The sequence below is a fragment of the Eretmochelys imbricata genome, chromosome 3 (genome assembly GCF_965152235.1).
Source record: "Eretmochelys imbricata isolate rEreImb1 chromosome 3, rEreImb1.hap1, whole genome shotgun sequence".
NCBI classification, from domain to species: domain Eukaryota; kingdom Metazoa; phylum Chordata; order Testudines; family Cheloniidae; genus Eretmochelys; species Eretmochelys imbricata.
In genome coordinates, this window is record NC_135574.1 from 7,587,479 (window position 1) to 7,605,454 (window position 17,976).

Genomic DNA, 17,976 nt, shown 5'->3' on the forward strand with positions numbered 1-17,976 from the left:
TACATCCTGTTCTCCCACCACCCTTACCCTCAAATGAAGTGACAGAAAGAGACAAAAAGGGGAAAAAAATTAACCTAGGAACTGCAAGGTAGATGATATGCATTATAACTCACTCCAGACACTTACTTCAGTTGCATCCCCTGCCCCAGCCTTTGTTTGCTAGTCAGTGCCTACTACATTTCGGGCACTATAGAAATAAGTAATAATAATAAATGGTAACTGTTAAGCCACGATGCAACTCCTGACTCCACCGGTTAAAACCAGCCTGACTGGAAAAAAAAAAATACTGTAGAATTTCTGTAAAAAACCTGCCAAATTAACATTTTAATTACAACAGAGAGAACAAAATAGTTTAGGGGAGATGTTTGGTGAGAAACTCAGACAGTTTGTGCTCCATGGAAAATTCTAACATACGCTGAAGATGTACAAGATGTGATGGAATTCAGATATCCAGTATAAGTTACTAAAGGATGTAATAGGGAATCCTGATACTTGCTTAGTCAGTAAATATTTCAGCTCTCTGCCAAGTGATAATTCTCTCTACTGCAACACTCATCTTGGTAACAGCTCACAGGAACTGGGTGTGCAGCAGAAGCCCCAGGTTTAGTGACTGGTGAGATGGGAGAGGGAGCAACAGCGTTTCTTGTTGAATAAAGAGCAATGATCAATAAGTCATAACTAGTTCTTGGTGGAAAAATGGCCGCTAAAAGGTGGTGGGAAGGTGGTGAGTTATATGGTGGGAAGGTGGTGGTGTTGAGGTGTGGGAAGATGGTGAGTTGTATGTTAGGAAAAAACTGGAATTGGATGGGGTCAGGGTTCCTTCCCCACTCTAAACTCTGGGGTGCAGATGCAGGGACCCACATGAAAGACCCCCCTAACCTTATTCTTACCAGTTTAGGTTAAAACCTCCCCAAGGCACACATTCCTTTCTTGCTTTGGGATCGCTGCCACCACCAAGTGATTTAACAAACCATCAGGGAAAGGACCACTTGGAGTCCTATTCCCCCAAAATATTCCCCCAAGCCTACACCCCCTTTCCTGGGGAATGCTTGAGCATATATCCTCACCAATTGGTTACAAAGGGACTACAGACCCAAACCCCTGGGTCTTACAACAATGGAAAAATCAGTCAGGTTCTTAAAAAGAAGGATTTTATTTAAAGAAAAAAAGGTAAAAGTATCACCTGTGTAAACTTAGGCTGGTAGTTAATCTTACAGAGTAGCAGAAAATTCAAAGAGCACAGAGGAACCCCCTCTAGCCTTAGTTTTAAGGTTACAACAAAACAGGGGTAAACCTCCCTCTAGCAAAGGGAAAATTCACAAGTTGGGAAAACAAAGATAAACTAATACGCCTTACCTGGCTGTTACTTACAAGTCTGACATATGAGAGACTTGTTTAGAAAAATTAGTCCCAAGAGTGAACGACCACAGAAACAAAGAACCCAAAACAAAACCTCTCCCCCGTAACAGATTTGAAAGTATCTTTTGTCCCCATTGGTTCCTTTGGTCAGGTGCCAACCAGGTTACTTGAGCTTCTTAACCCCTTACAGGTAAGGAGGAATTTAGGCTACCGCTATGGTTATGACAGATGGTGTTATATTCAGGCTCTAAAGATCACAAAGACTTGCACACCCAAACCTTGAAAATAAGAAGATTTAAGCTTTTATCTCCCCCCCCTCTTTTTTTAAGATGGTGATCACAATGTGAGAACATAATAGGAACATGGATGGTCAAGAAGGATATTTCACCTGAAAGAGAGCAAAATGCATCTTTCCTTTTAGTCAGGAGACTGCAATCCTAAAAACCAACTCAGAACAATGGGCAGCAGGCATGAGATTTCAGCTGTTACACGTTAGAAAAAGAGTTTGCTTCATGCTAGGTAGGCATGCTAACACTAAGGAGCATAATGGATTATAATCCACATCTAATTTGATTTCCCCCAAAGGGCTGGTGGGTGCTATGCACGCTACTGGGGTAACCCTTGAGCATTTGAGACCCTGGTGCAATGATCTAATCTCTGGTTTGATCACTATCCATGGGCAAAAAAGCAATACCAGAATGTGCAACTTTAAAAAAAGCTTTTTTTTGCTTCCAGGGACTTTACTTCAGGAACTCCTTAATCAAATGGCCCTAAATTGGGATCACAGACTTTACCCTATATCTCCATGAGGCACACCAAATTTCAAGGCAACCTGATTACCTGTACAAATTTTAGAGCACTTAGAACAGTCAAGCTTTATTCAGAAAGCTTGTTTTAACCTTGAAAGCTATCATTCTCTGTTATAATACATATGCAGTCAGCCCTACAGCTAAAACACCCATTGTAATTAGGAAGAAATGAACATCAGAAAAAACTTCCTAATAGTGAGATCTATTAGACAATGGAATAGTCTCTCAAGCCAAATGGTAGCATTCCCATCACTGAGTGTCATTTAAAAACAGTATTGGACAAAGCTGAGTACTGGAGGATACATCATAGTAAACAGTCCTGTCTTTAGTACTTAGGGGAATGAACTAGATGACCAATAGGCTTCTTCCTTCTCTGAAGAACACTTTTTAAGATCTCCTGGTATCCTGTTCTGGTATCCTGTCTTGGCCTGGCATTATTAAAGGAAGTTTTCCAACTTCTAACAACATTTAAAAAGTGCAGGCATCCATTATAATCTCTCTGTGCAGCTGCAGTGATCATGGTTGTCAACTGTGCCTCCAGAATAAATTAACCCTAGTCATGGGGAAGGGAGCTGGACAATACAGAAGACTGGTTCATTTTCAAAGCACAGTTCAATGATGACTGAAAATAGCAGTGGTCTGTGTGAAACAGTCAGATCTACACTAGAATCTTTTCCCGGTATAGTAATGTTGGGTAGAGGCGTGATTTTTTTTTTCTCTGCAACATTTTTATACCAGCAAGTGCCCTACTGTAGATGCAGTTATACTGCTGCCATCAGAGATGTTTCTGCCAGTACATCTTATTTTGCGTGGGGAACTAGTAAACTCTGCTGGGAAAGCTGCAAACCATCAAACCTTTTCTAGTGTAGACTCTGGCCCAAACTGCTGTAAGCTAGACCATTTGCTTTAGTGGTTTGTCTTTTCAGCTCTCTAAAGTCGTGATTAGTAGGACATGGTGGAAGAGAGGGAGGGCTGAGGAAATGAGAGACAATAGGGGTTCACAGTGGGGAGAGAGGAGAGGTGGTGTAGGCGATGGCCTAATTACTTTAGCTAAAAGGTTAGAATTCTACATTCTCTGTCTCTACACAGTCTTTTCCAGGCACCAAGTGTCATCTCTGACCCTGGATCAGAATCTAAGTCTAATTAATGGGATTTCACTGGCACCAACAATTAATACCAGGTCCCTCTTAGTAAAGTTGCTCAAGGACGTAAAGAATCTCTTTCTTCCCATAATTTGACTATTCTCCAGCCCTCACAATTATATTGGTTTGGGCTGTGAAAGAGCTTCTCAAGTGGTGATTCCTCTGTGCTAAAGAGCACAACTCTGAGAAGAAGACAGTAGGAACAGTGATTGTTAATAAAATGGTTCATTCCAATATTAACGTTACTAATTTAGGCAGTAGCCAAGCAAACTGAATTACACTCCTCGAGGAACAGCCATGCTAGTTGAAAGAAAAGGAGTACTTGTGGCACGTTAGAGACTAACGAATTTATTTGAGCATAAGCTTTCGTGACCTACAGCTCACTTCATCGGATGCATTCAGTGTTTTCCAAGGTGCAGAATTCAATGCTGTGCAGTGTGTCACACAAGGAAAGAATACTAAAGAATCTGCAAAGAACAGATGCCTTCCAGCTGTTACCTGGGAAATGTTATCTAGTGAAGTTCAGTTCTCCTGTTGGGTTTTATCTTAAATCAAAATGCAGCCGGAATTCACTTCGGCACTAGAGAAGATTAACCCTACGTTACTGATTTTAAAAATCTATTTTGAAACTGGTCCAGGTACACACAACACAGCTGCAAAATTATCCACCATCTCACTGCAGTGTTAGGCTGCCAGCATGTGTGACAAAAGAGAAGCTTTCAGAAGTAAGCTGCCTCTGAAAATGTTTCTCAGCAGGTCTGTCTGGTTAGTGGTATAGTTTTCGTTTGTTTGTTTGTTTTCCAAATGCTTTACTTCATTGGTTCCCCAAACTTTCTTGTCCTACCCCCTGATTGAGCAGTGACACATTTCCAGGATTCTTCTCCTTTCCCCTCCCCCCTCCCTGTGGTTTTACATTTTGTCTAGGGCTTTTCTTTCAACTCCTTCTTTTGAAGAGATGCCTTTTTCTGCTTTTAAGAAAGAGATAAAGCAAGTCTTCAAGGATTCAGAGTGTTTGTAGTAGAATATGGAACCATTCATCCCTAGGTTACTGGTTCAAACCCAGCTCACAGTTGGTAGTGACTGATAGTCACTACCATCTGGTGACTGCTCAGTGTCCTATGTTTAATGAGTTGGGCATCTTGGTCTAACTCCTATAGGCCAGTTATCCACAGTCACAAAAACCACCATTAGAATTGGTAATAATTATAGCCCTTATTTGTAGTCTCCATGGAAGGTACAAGGATTGAATGGCCCATGAAGACTAGCCTGCTTCCACTCCTGGAAGTGATCCTTCTGGAACAAGGCAGAGGCACAACATCAAGAAAGGGCAACTAACACTACCATTACCTCTGCTGTAATAGAGTACTCAGAGCTTCTCTAAAGTGAATATGGTGCATTTTACCAGCACTAAATTCAGCTATAAGGAACAAAATGCAGCGGTGGGGGGAAAGGGTAGAGTGAACTGGGCTACATATCAGGAAAAAGTACCATGACACACTCAATGGTGGTCTAAAATACATCACTCATTAAAACTTCAGTGTGCAATTAGCCTTCTGGTTAGTACAAAGTAAAACAGAATTTGGATGATCTCTCCCTCATGGTCCATATTAGATGCTAATTCACAGACTGGTTCAGAGACTGCCAGCTCCCAGGGTGCACTAAAGAGAGTCCCAGGACTACATTCTGAAGTGGAGTCTTGCTGGTCAGGAGCGAGGTGCTTTGTTAAGGCTCTCTGGGGATCTGCCTGCCCTGCTGTTCCATCATTTTTAGAAATACCAAATTGACTCATTATTTATAGGGGGGAAAAAAAATCTCCAAATAAATGCATCAAAATAGGGAGATGCTGAAGAACTGATTCCATGATGTTTGAATACCTGTTACTGATGGTCTTCAATAAAAGGCAACTAACAAGAGACACTTGGGATGAGCCAATGATAAACCCTTTCCAAAGTGCAATCCATAACTAATACTGTGGCATAATTATGGTTTGCAGTACTGAAGTTCTTAAAGAGCTTTGCCTTTGAAGATTTAATAACCAGGTGTAACTTGGGATTGATCCTGTACTACCTAAGGCAAGGTTTCAATACATACAGTGATGGGGAGTGGGTGGTAGGGGAGAGAAGAGGAGTTTGGGGCTAAGGTATGGGGGAGGAAGTAGGGACTAGGAAACTGGGAGGGGTTGGAAAATGTGAGAGTAGCAGAGGAAATTGGGGGTTTAGGGGTGGGGGGGCCTGTCAACCCTGAATTCTCCCCGTGTGTGCTAGGATCTGGGAGAAGCCCTACCCCTCTTCAGGGGTCTAAGCCCCTCTTCCTTCCCTTCCATGTGAGCTGGGGTCTGGAGTTAGTGGAATGAAGACAACACAAATTTAAACAACTATTCATTTGGATTTCAGATAAAATATACATCATTGCTGGGTGGGGTGGAGAGGCTGACCAGGGTGTGTGGGGGAGTGGCCTGGTTTGGATGAAGAGCAGATTGGGTGGACCTGTGGCATGGCTGGAGAAGCCTGGCCGAGAGGCAGGAGTCCTAACTGGGATTAGGCAGTGGGAGCGAGGGGCCCAGCTCAGTGTGCAACTTGGGCTACACACTTAATGCCATGACTACACTATGGGGACTATAATGGCTTAGCTACGCTGACGTAACCCTATAGCATAGACGCCATCTACTCCAGTGGAAGGTTTTTTCCCGTCACTGTAGGAACACCCATATCCCCAAGCAATGGAGCTAGGGTGACAGAAGCATTCTTCCACTGATCTTGCTGTATCTACACCAGGGGTTAGGTTGGCATAGCTACTGTGCTAGAGGTGTGGATTTTTCACACCTCTGAGCACTGTAGCTATGTTGACTTAAAATTTAAGTGCAGACCAGGCCTAAGATAGTGTGTGACCTCCCAGTAAACTGAAGCCAGTGTTATGTCTACAAAGAAGCATATAGCAGGAGACAAGCAAAGAGCAACTTCTTACACATTTATGGCTTCTACAGTGCTAACTAATGGCTTAATGGAACTGGAATGGACGGGGGACCTGGAAATGTGTGTGTGGGGGGGGCAGGGTGGTAGCTACATGTTGCAGGGAATGGTGGGGTGGGGCGTAGAGAAGGAGAGACACACTAGTCTCTTTCATGCTTAATGATATTGTAACAATCATATAATAAAAATGGACATAGACCATGAATGAGATTTCTCTCACTGGCCCTGTTAGCAACTACATATTGCTCAATAGCTTGTCTCTCTCACTAATAGAAGTTGGTCCAATAAAAGATATTAGCTCACCCACCTTGTCTCTTTAACATCCTGGGACTGGCATGGCTACAACAACACTGCATACACATGACAAACATTTCAAAGCATGACCATTACGCCCATTCCACTATAACAAAATGTACAGGAGGGTGATTGAGGAATCACATTACAACTGTGTGGCCTAGTGGAAAGACCACTGGACTGGGACTATTGCTAGCTCTGCCACTGGCCTGCTGGGTGACCTTGAGCAAGTCACTTCATCTCTCTGTGCTTCAGTTTCCCATCTGTAAAATGGGGATAATGATGTAAAGCTCTTTGAGATCTACTGATGAAAAGCAACACAATATAAAAGCCAGGTTTTTTTGACTATTAACTAGACCCAGTAGCATAACAACTACAAACCTTGCTGAGAACAACTGTCTAAATTACCTCTAATTCCTGCCAACAAACATTTTTCTTTTCTGTTTAAAAAGTTAGGCAATTAAATGGCAAAAAGCTCTGTTAATGCAGAATAAAGGTTACCTGGTGATGCTTGTATCCTTCCAGAATGTCAACTTCAGCAAAACTCAAACCGCTGAAAACCAGGAACTACACAATTAAGATAAATGCCTATGCAACCTTAACTATACCTTCTTTGAGCAATACCTCACTATGCCCATAACACACATGTTCTCACTTTGTCTTTTCACTATACTGGACAGGAGATACCTGCACTGAACCTAAGCTGAAACATTGACCCTTTCCCTCCAAGAGAATACCACACTTGTAAAATTTAACAACCACTTCATACCCTTTTCCAATACCTTCACATGTGCACACAGGATATGACTTAAACCTACACTTTTTCTTACCGATCATTAAATCCATGGCCTGCTCTCATATCCCACCTCACTACTGACAAATACCTCTGGCAAAACGACTCCAGTGCCTGCCTACAGACACAACCTACACAATTCTGTATTGAATGAGGCAGACTGAAACCTCATGGTACATATGAGCCTCTTTCCCTTGATAACACACACATGGAGGAACTCAGACCCAGATCTCATATCATAATTGCAGCTCTTCCAAGTTGCTCCCACTTATTCCTCCACAATTCAATAGTTACATCTATCACAGTGAATGCAGTTGTACTTAATTTACCTTAATTGTACTTCCTGGTTTTCAGAAGTTTGAGTTTTGCTGAATTTGACATTCTTGAAGGGCACGAGCTATCACCAGGAGATCTTAACTCTGCATTAACAAAGATTTTTGCTATTTAATTTGTTTGCAGATTAAGTTTTGAAGAAGAATTAAGCAAAGATACCTGAAATGACTGCAATTTTCCATGAACCATGCTCTTCTTTGGCTATCCTTTCTGCTTCCTCCATCAGCAACATACCGAATCCCTGGAGAGCAGGAAACGAGAGGGGAAGAAAATGATAAAATGATAAAAACAAGGGAAGGAAAAGAATAACAGCTTGAGTACTTGAGAAGAGCTCAGCAACAAACATTAACTTTTATAATGGTGAAACACTCAAAAGTTTCTTCAATGGAAGTTACTGATAAGTATAAACAGCAATTTTCTTTTAGAGTCTTTTCACATCTGACTGCTTCTTAGTGTCAAAGAACAACGCTAAAACCACGGATTTACTCAACTTGGTACAAGTCTCCTAGAATTAGCTGGAGAACAAGCTCCTCCTCCCCTCACTGACATTTCCTCTGTGCTCAGAAGGGGAGCAGGAAGTACTGTCTAGTGATCAGAACAAAGGGCAGAAAAGTTGGGGGAGTTGCACTGTATGTAAGAGAGCAGTATAACTGCTCAGAGCTCAAGTATGAAACTGCAGAAAAACCTGAGAGTCTCTGGATTAAGTTTAGAAGTGTGAGCAACAAGGGTGATGTCGTGGTGGGAGTCTACTATAGACCACCAGACCAGGGGGATGAGGTGGACGAGGCTTTCTTCTGACAAGTAACGGAAGTTACTAGACCGCAGGCCCTGGTTCTCATGGGAGACTTCAATCACCCTGATATCTGCTGGAAGAGCAATACAGCGGTGCACCGGCAATCCAGGAAGTTTTTGGAAAATGTAAGGGACAATTTCCTGGTGCAAGTGCTGGAGGAACCAACTAGGGGCAGAGCTCTTCTTGACCTGCTGCTCACAAACCAGGAAGAATTAGTAGGGGAAGCAAAAGTGGATGGGAACCTGGGAGGCACTGACCATGAAATGGTCGAGTTCAGGATCCTAACACAAGGAAGAAAGGAGAGCAGCAGAATACAGATCCTGGACTTCAGAAAAGCAGACTTTGACTCCCTCAGGAAACTGATGGGCAAGATCCCCTGGGAGAATAACATGAAGGGGAAAGGAGTCCAGGAGAGCTGGCTGTATTTTAAAGAATCCTTATTTAGGTTACAGCGACAAATCATCCTGATGTGTAGAAAGAATAGTAAATATGGCAGGCGACCAGCTTGGCTTAACAGTGAAATCCTTGCTGCTCATAAATACAAAAAAGAAGCTTACGAGAAGTGGAAGATTGGACAAATGACCAGGGATGAGTATAAAAATATTGCTCGGGCTTGCAGGAGTGAAATCAGGAAGGCCAAATCACACCTGGAGTTGCAGCTAGCAAGAGATGTTAAGAGTAACAAGAAGGGTTTCTTCAGGTATGTTAGCAACAAGAAGAAAGTCAAGGAAAGTGTGGGCCCCTTACTGAATGAGGGAAGCAACCTAGTGACAGAGGATGTGGAAAAAGCTAATGTACTCAATGCTTTTTTTGCCTCTGTCTTCACGAACAAGGTCACTCCCAGACTACTGCACTGGGCAGCACAGCATGGGGAGAAGGTGACCAGCCCTCTGTGGAGAAAGAAGTGGTTCGGGACTATTTAGAAAAGCTGGACAAGCACAAGTCCATGGGGCCGGATGCGTTGCATCCGAGAGTGCTAAAGGAGTTGGCGGATGTGATTGCAGAGCCATTGGTGATTGTCTTTGAAAACTCCTGGCAATCGGGGGAGGTCCCAGATGACTGGAAAAAGGCTAATGTAGTGCCCATCTTTAAAAAAGGGAAGGAGGATGATCCTGGGAACTACAGGCCAGTCAGCCTCACCTCAGTCCCTGGAAAAATCATGGAGCAGGTCCTCAAGGAATCAATTCTGAAGCACTTAGAGGAGAGGAAAGTGATCAGGAACAGTCAACATGGATTCACCAAGGGCAAGTCATGCCTGACTAATCTAATTGCCTTCTATGACGAGAAACTGGCTCTCTGGATGAAAGGAAAGCAGAGGACGTGTTGTTCTTTGACTTTAGCAAAGCTTTTGACACTGTCTCCCACAGTATTCTTGCCAGCAAGTTAAAGTAGTATGGGCTGGATGAATGGACTATAAGGTGGATAGAAAGCTGGCTAGACTGTCGGGCTCAACGGGTAGTGATCAATGGCTCCATGTCTAGTTGGCAGCCGGTGTCAAGTGGAGTGCCCCAGGGGTCGGTCCTGGGGCCGGTTTTGTTCAATAAATGATCTGGAGGACGGTGTGGATTGCACCCTCAGCAAGTTTGCAGATGACACTAAACTGGGAGGAGTGGTAGATACGCTGGAGGGTAGGGATAGGATACAGAGGGACCTAGACAAATTGGAGGATTGGGCCAAAAGAAATCTGATGAGGTTCAACAAGGACAAGTGCAGAGTCCTGCACTTAGGACGGAAGAATCCAATGCACCGCTACAGATTAGGGACTGAATGGCTCGGCAGCAGTTCTGCAGAAAAGGACCTAGGGGTTACAGTGGACGAGAAGTTGGATATGAGTGAACAGTGTGCCCTTGTTGCCAAGAAAGCCAATGGCATTTTGGGATGTATACGTAGGGGCATTGCCAGCAGATGGAGGGACGTGATCGTTCCCCTCTATTCGACATTGGTGAGGCCTCATCTGGAGTACTGTGTCCAGTTTTGGGCCCCACACTACAAGAAGGATGTGAAAAAATTGGAAAGAGTCCAGCGGAGGGCAACAAAAATGATTAGGGGACTGGAACACATGACTTATGAGGATAGGCTGAGGGAACTGGGGATGTTTAGTCTTCAGAAGATAAGAATGAGGGGGGATTTGATAGCTGTTTTCAACTACCTGAAAGGGGGTTCCAAAGAGGATGGCTCTAGACTGTTCTCAGTGGTAGCAGATGACAGAACAAGGAGTAATGGTCTCAGTTGCAGTGGAGGAGATTTAGGTTGGACATTAGGAAAAACTTTCTCACTATGAGGGTGGTGAAACACTGGAATGCGTTACCTAGGGAGGTGGTGGAATCTCCTTCCCTAGAAGTTTTTAAGGTCAGGCTTGACAAAGCCGTGGCTGGGATGATTTAATTGGGGATTGGTCCTGCTTTGAGCAGGGGGTTGGACTAGATGACCTCCTGAGGTCCCTTCCAACCCTGATATTCTATGATTCTATGAATGCAAGTCAGAATGACTGGGTTCTATTCCAGTTTTTCCAACAATTCATTGATCCTGAAGTAGTCATTTAAATTACGTGCCTCACTTTACCCACTCAGAAAATGGATCTATTTCAGATATTTATATGGACCCCATCACCCTAGTATTTGAGTACCTGGCAATCATTAATGTATTTATCCTCACAATACCCCCGTAAAGTAGGGCAGTGCTGTTATGACCATTTTATAGATGGTGAACTGAGGCAAAGAGAGACTAGGTGACCTGCCCTGGATCACATAGGAAGTCTGTGGTAGAACAGAGAATTGAACCTGAGTCTCCCACAGCCCTGGACTATTCTTCATACCTCATGTGGTACTGTGAAGCTTAATGTTTGTAAAGCATTGAGATGCTAAGATGAAAAGCACTGTAAAAGTGCACAGTAATCTCTTTAGGGCATGAACCACGCCTTCTTTTATGTTAATACACTTCCTAGCATAAAGTGGGTGCTACTGGAAACAAATAAAATAGTGTTTCATTACAAAGGAAGAGCCCCTCCACACACAATTCTACAACATGTTTAGACTGTTCTGAAATGTCTTTGCTGCCTCTGCGTCATAGTTTGTGTATCATAGCCTGCTGCGTGGTGGGTAGAATAAAAATGAAGGGCAAAAATTAGTTCTATGTTTTTGTTTTTTTAAATAACCTTATGCAGTTCAAGAGATTTTTAGTACTGAAATCTAAAATGAAACAGTCATAATGAGAATGTGATATCTTTTGTTGCTTCTTTATTTGTGGTAAGTATTTAAATGGAGCATACGTCAAAAACATTGTTACTACCAAGTATAGGAGATTTCATTTTCAAGTTTTGTTTTTGAAAAATTTACATCAGTTTACATGCTCTGGTAAGATTCTTTAGTAAAATCTATCAATCTTGCCTCATTGGTCAGTGCTGTGGAAAAATCCCTGACCCCATTTCACATGGACCCTAAAATATATTAATATGTAGGTGGAAAGCAAATACACTTTACTTGCTTTCTCACACTACTTCCTTCCAGTGACTCTCTCAGGAAAATTACATGCATCATCCCTTTGCTACCCACAACATCTTTTGACCTATTATGGAAAGAGTGTGAATTTGATCTTGTGCTGGTAAATTTTGAGCCTTTAGATCAAGCATAAAAAAAGACAAAAGTAATCAATTTATTCTTTGCATCAGAAAGCCTCAGGGCTGATGTTTTAAATTAACTTCCTTTTATTTAATAATCTTTTTCTGTGTAAATGCATTAGGATGCAACACTTTGTTTGACAGTGATGACCTCAGGCAGCGAAGCGGCAGCCATAAAAACAATGAATGCTTCGACTATAGAATAATTAACATTTCAAAACCTAGGGCAGAAAAAGTGGCCATCTTAAGTAAAAAAGCAAAGGGAAAGAAAAATCAATTGAGATTTCATGGCATATGACGCGCTAATGCGCACTGTAGTAACGCTTACTTTGGTAGATTCAGAGGCACTAGTGCTCAAGATGTTAATCAGAAAGAATTCTTCCCATCCCTGAATGGTAAAGTGCCCTGGTATGTACAATCTTTGATTAGGAGGAAAATATTAGGTTGAAGATGTTCATATTTTTTAAAAATACCTTGTATGCATTATATGTTTTTGGACTGAATCATATACCCTTCAACTTCACTTCTTCAGCCCCACTGCTCACACCCTATCAGGTAGACAGACGAACCAAAATCTGAAAGCAATTCCTGCATCTGTGTGTTAGAGATGAATTAATCCCCTCAGTTCTCAGAGAGGGTGTAGGAACTATGGGTGTTCAGTATGTGAAGGCTGAACTAGTGTCACCATACATGAGCCTACATCAGAGGTGGGCAAACTATGGCTCGTTGGCAACATGCGGCCCGTGAGACTGTCCAACCCAGCCCTTGAGCTCCTGGCTGGGGAGGAGCCCGGCTGTCCCCACTCCCCCGCAGCCATGCAAGCAGTGTGGCTGGCTCCGGCCGGGCAGCGGGGCTGCGAGCTCCTGCCACTCTGAGCGGCATGGTAAGGAGGTGGGGGGGTTAGATAAGGGGCAGGAGAGTCGGGGGGTGGGAGTCAGGGGACGGGAGGCGGTTGAATGGAGCAGAGGTTCAGGGGGGCCTGCCAGGGGGCAGGGGTGTGGACAGGGGTCAGTCAGGAGAGAGGGAGCAGTGGGGGTTGGATAGGGGATGGGGTGTGTGGGGGGGAACAGTGGGTCTCGGGAGGGGGCAGTCACGGTACAAGGAGCATGGGCGGTTGGATGTGTCGGGCGTTCTGAGGAAGTGGGAGGGGGCGGATAGGGGGAGAGGACAGGCTGTTTGGGGAGGCAAAGCCTTCCCTACCCGGCCCTCCATACAGTTTCGCAACCCCGATGTGGTCCTCGGGCCAAAAAGTTTGCCCACCCCTAGCCTACATATGGATGTACAGCAATAGAGATAAAGAGCATACCCATGTTTTCAACCATGAGACAACCATAACTGCAAGAGCTCAAATACATTAGTGAAAGCCCACTGGTGGCAGGAATTTAATCTACGAATACAAGATGGGGATCAAATTCAATTCTGGTTCTGTTGCAGCAGATTATTCATTTTGCCAAAAGCTGGGAATGACCGAGAGGGGACGGATCACTTGAGGATTACCTGTTCTGTTCATTCCCTATGGGGCACCTGGCATTGGCCACTGTGGGACGACAGGACACTGGGCTAGATGGACCTTTGCTCAGACCCAGTTTGGCCATTCTTAAGTTCTTATAAGAGTAACTGTATGGCCAGTCTCATCAAGATTGTGACAAATTTTTCTTAGTCTTTCTAATAAAAAAAAGCTGGGCAGGATGGAGTATAAAAGACGACAACGAAGATTACTTAGGATACCTGATGCTGAAATTTGGAAGGATCACGACTGCTCACTGGAACCACACTACCATACACATGCAGTTCTCTAACGATGGAAACACCTCCCTTCAACTCAGGTCTGAATGACTCCTCTGAACACTTTCGCAAACGCAGAAGGCCAACCAGAATATCCTGTTCTGGATCTTCATAGGACAGGAAGGTCTCCCAGCCACCATTTGCCACATAGTCTCTTCGAACTAACTCAACCTATTCAAAGAGAACAAGCAAGGGGGAAGAGGAAAAGAAAATCCTGTTAAAAAATAATTGGGCAACATGTTGAATATACCAAAACCAATTTCATGGATCCATAAACTGTTATGGGTCAGAAAAAGTGTGAAGTGCTTTCTTAAAGCCCAGCTTCATTCTAGATGGATTTTTGCAGTAGATAAGAGCTGAAGGACCTACAATCGCATTTACCTAAAGACAAAATGTGTCATACTTCAGTGAAAAATACATTTGTGGACACCATTACTCTTCAGTGCTTAAAACTTCTACCCATAAGGTATTTAGACAGTACTAAACCAGCACAATAGCTCGGGGTTGTAAAAGATAGAAATGGAAGACTGGATCTCTCTCTGGTACCTCCACCTCCACTCATGCTCCAAGAGCATCACATCTAGCAGCTTCTCTCTCCAATCAAACATCTAAGGGCAAATTCAGACCTGACTACAATTGTATTGCTCTTGTTTCAGTACTGTTATACTTGCTGACAGCATGGGTGAATTTGGCCCCTAGTATCCACTGCTTTGAAAAGAAAAAGTCTCTTGCCAGCAATGTAATCTGGGTCTTCTAATTCATAATAAAACTGCTTCTTTCTGAAATTGTCAGTGACAGGTCTTCAAGTGATCATGATCTCTCCTTAATAAAGTGCCTTTCATCCATATAGATTCAAAAAACACTTCATAAACATTTCTGACTGACAACATGACAAAAGTTAGGCTGATCTTTCCCACATCCATTTCCCTGCCAGTACAGTGCAGGATTGTTCCCTATAGTAGTACGTACACTTTCTAGTGCTCTGTCCAGCCTGTTTTAAAAGGCTCAAGTAAAGGGCTTTGAGGTGGGGTTCCCTCTGAACTCCTTCCTACTAATCATCTTTCTGGTAACATGATACACAGAAATGAATGCACTATTTCAAGACTTGATCACACAAGAGCCAAATGGTGAGATTCTGTTACCTCTCTGCTTCATGAGATCAATATGCCTTTGTGTATACAACTGAAAATTAAATGGGCCTTTCACTTACTACACGGATAAAGATTCACTTAGCCTCATCTCAGCGTTGACTATCTGTGAAAAAATTCAAATGGATCTTTGCATGTATGCAGAGTCCTCCAAGATTTCTACTATCATATAACACAATACAATAAGGAGGGCCCAGATTCCCATCATGAAAATGAAAGTTACTTCGAGATGGACTCTGCATAGAGACACTCATGCGTTGAGCTGGCCTAGGCAGTCTATGAGTAGGAATATGCAGAGGAGCCTAATAGAAGAGCTAAAAGTTGATCCAGCAGTCCTACTATTATTTATACAGCACCAACAATATGATCAAAGATTACTGAAAAATAAGAGGACAAGATTCTTACTCTAAAGAGTTTACAATCTGAGGCTCAGATCCTGCAATGAGCTCCATGCAGGCAAAACCTACTCTCCTTGTAATATAGAGCCTAAGTTAAAGACCCACTCATTACACAGGCTTTATTAATTCACAGCTAAAGAAAGGAGGCAGAAAATAATATTAACACAGCTAACCCAAAAGGTTTTAGATTTAAAGCTTCGTGAACTCTGGGCTTCCTAATTAAGGAAAAGCAATAAAATGGGAGAAACATTTCTATTTCAGTAACAAGTAGAACTCCTTTGTACTTTGTGCTGCCCAAACATAAATAGTCCTTGTCCTCAAGAGCCTGCCATCTAAAAAGACAAGATGACAAAGCTCGGGAGAAAAAAATAGGATATAAAAATCTCCAACTTTAACAGAGTTTTGTATAGTGCTCCTTTCACAGTATCTAAGCATTTGCCAGATAAATTACATCTGCATAGCAAGGTCCCTAGTGGACTCCATGGGGTCCTCTGCTCTGCCCTCTTCCCTAGGTAAAAAGAAGGCTCTATGTGGGTTGAATATACAGCTAGACCTACATAATGTATATAAAAAGCCAATTTAAAGAAAATCTTCTAAAGGGGTCTTGATGACTAAGGGAGACAGAAAAGAGATACAGTGAATCATAGAATATCAGGGTTGGAAGGGACCTCAGGAGGTCATCTAGTCCAACCCTCTGCTCAAAGCAGGACCGATCCCCGACTAAATCATCCCAGCCACGGCTTTGTCAAGCCTGACCTTAAAAACTTCTAGGGAAGGAGATTCCACCACCTCCCTAGGTAACGCATTCCAGTTTTTCACCACCCTCACAGTGAAAAAGTTTTTCCTAATATCCAACCTAAATCTCCCCCACTGCAACTTGAGACCATTACTCCTCATTCTCTCATCTGCTACCACTGAGAACAGTCTAGAGCCATCCTCTTTGGAACCCCCTTTCAGGTAGTTGAAAGCAGCTATCAAATCCCCCCTCATTCTTCTCTTCCGTAGACTAAACATCCCCAGTTCCCTCAGCCTCTCCTCATAAGTCATGTGTTCCAGTCCCCTAATCATTTTTGTTGCCCTCCGCTGGACTCTTTCCAATTTTTCCACATCCTTCTTGTAGTGTGGGGCCCAAAACTGGACACAGTACTCCAGATGAGGCCTCACCAGTGTTGAATAGAGGGGAACGATCACGTCCCTCGATCTGCTGGCAATGCCCCTACGTATACATCCCAAAATGCCATTGGCCTTCTTGGCAACAAGGGCACACTGTTCACTCATATCCAGCTTCTCGTCCACTGTAACCCCTACGTCCTTTTCTGCAGAACTGCTGCCGAGCCATTCGGTCCCTAGTCTGTAGCGGTGCATTGGATTCTTCCGTCCTAAGTGCAGGACTCTGCACTTGTCCTTGTTGAACCTCATCAGATTTCTTTTGGCCCAATCCTCCAATTTGTCTAGGTCCCTCTGTATCCTATCCCTACCCTCCAGCGTATCTACCACTCCTCCCAGTTTGGTGTCATCTGCAAACTTGCTGAGGGTGCAATCCACACCATCCTCCAGATCATTTATGAAGATATTGAACAAAACCGGCCCCAGGACCGACCCCTGGGGCACTCCACTCGATACCGGCTGCCAACTAGACATGGAGCCATTGATCACTACTCGTTGAGCCTGACAATCTAGCCAGCTTTCTATCCACCTTATAGTCCATTCATCCAGCCCATACTTCTTTAACTTGTTGGCAAGAATACTGTGGGAGACAGTGTCAAACAGAACACCTGAAGTGACTGGCAGCTAACGACAATGAAATGAATTTTAGCTTTCAATCCAGTTCCTAGAATATAAGTGTCCATGTGAAAAAGAAACAACTGGCAATAACTAAGGCTAAGATTTTGTCATGGTTATTTTTAGTAAAAGTCACAGGCAATAAACAAAAATTCATGGAAGCCTATCTGACATATCTGTGACTTTTGCAGGTCCATGATTTCCCCTGCCCGCAGCAGCTGGTGGTTGGGAGCTGTGGGGTTCCCCCTCTGCCCGCAGCAGCTGGAAGCTTTGGGGGGCCCCCCTCCACCCACAGCATCTGGGAGCTGCAGAGTGACGATATTTCCCAAAGAGAAAATGGGACACCCCCAGCTGCTTGCCCGAGGCGTCCTCCTCCCTCACTCTCTCCCCACTGTGAGGTTGTCATCTGGTTGCTGGAACCCTATGGAGGGCTCCCTCAGGAGTCTGTCACCAGTGGCTGGAACCTTGCAGGGGGTCCCCTGTCACTGGAACCCTGCCACAGCCCCGCTGGCTCCCAGCTCCAGAGTCCTGCAGCTCTGAAGTGGAGAATGTCAAGGTTGTCTCTGGAAGTCTGAATTCCATGACTTCCATGACCTCCGGGACATAAACATAGCTTTAGCAATAACTAGTACCCCTGCTGATAATCCTTGACCTTAATATTAGGACAAGTGGCTTATACAGAATGAACTTTTCAGGCTACGTCTTCACCGCAAAAATGGTAGGTTTTTTACATCGAGATAGCTCCCTTGATGCAG

The 17,976-nt window shown here is 43.6% G+C and overlaps 1 protein-coding gene across 2 annotated transcripts in view; it reads right to left on the bottom strand.

Moving 5' to 3' along the window:
- The window catches only part of ELP3 (elongator acetyltransferase complex subunit 3), a 133,236-nt gene that overhangs the window by 22,246 nt on the left and 93,014 nt on the right, over window positions 1–17,976 (bottom strand). For both annotated transcript variants that reach the window (XM_077812338.1, XM_077812339.1), the window contains exons 13-14: window positions 13,837–14,064; window positions 7,859–7,940 (exon numbers count right to left, since the gene is read on the bottom strand). In XM_077812338.1, the coding sequence (XP_077668464.1) occupies window positions 7,859–7,940; window positions 13,837–14,064 (310 nt within the window). The remainder of the gene's footprint in view (window positions 1–7,858; window positions 7,941–13,836; window positions 14,065–17,976) is intronic.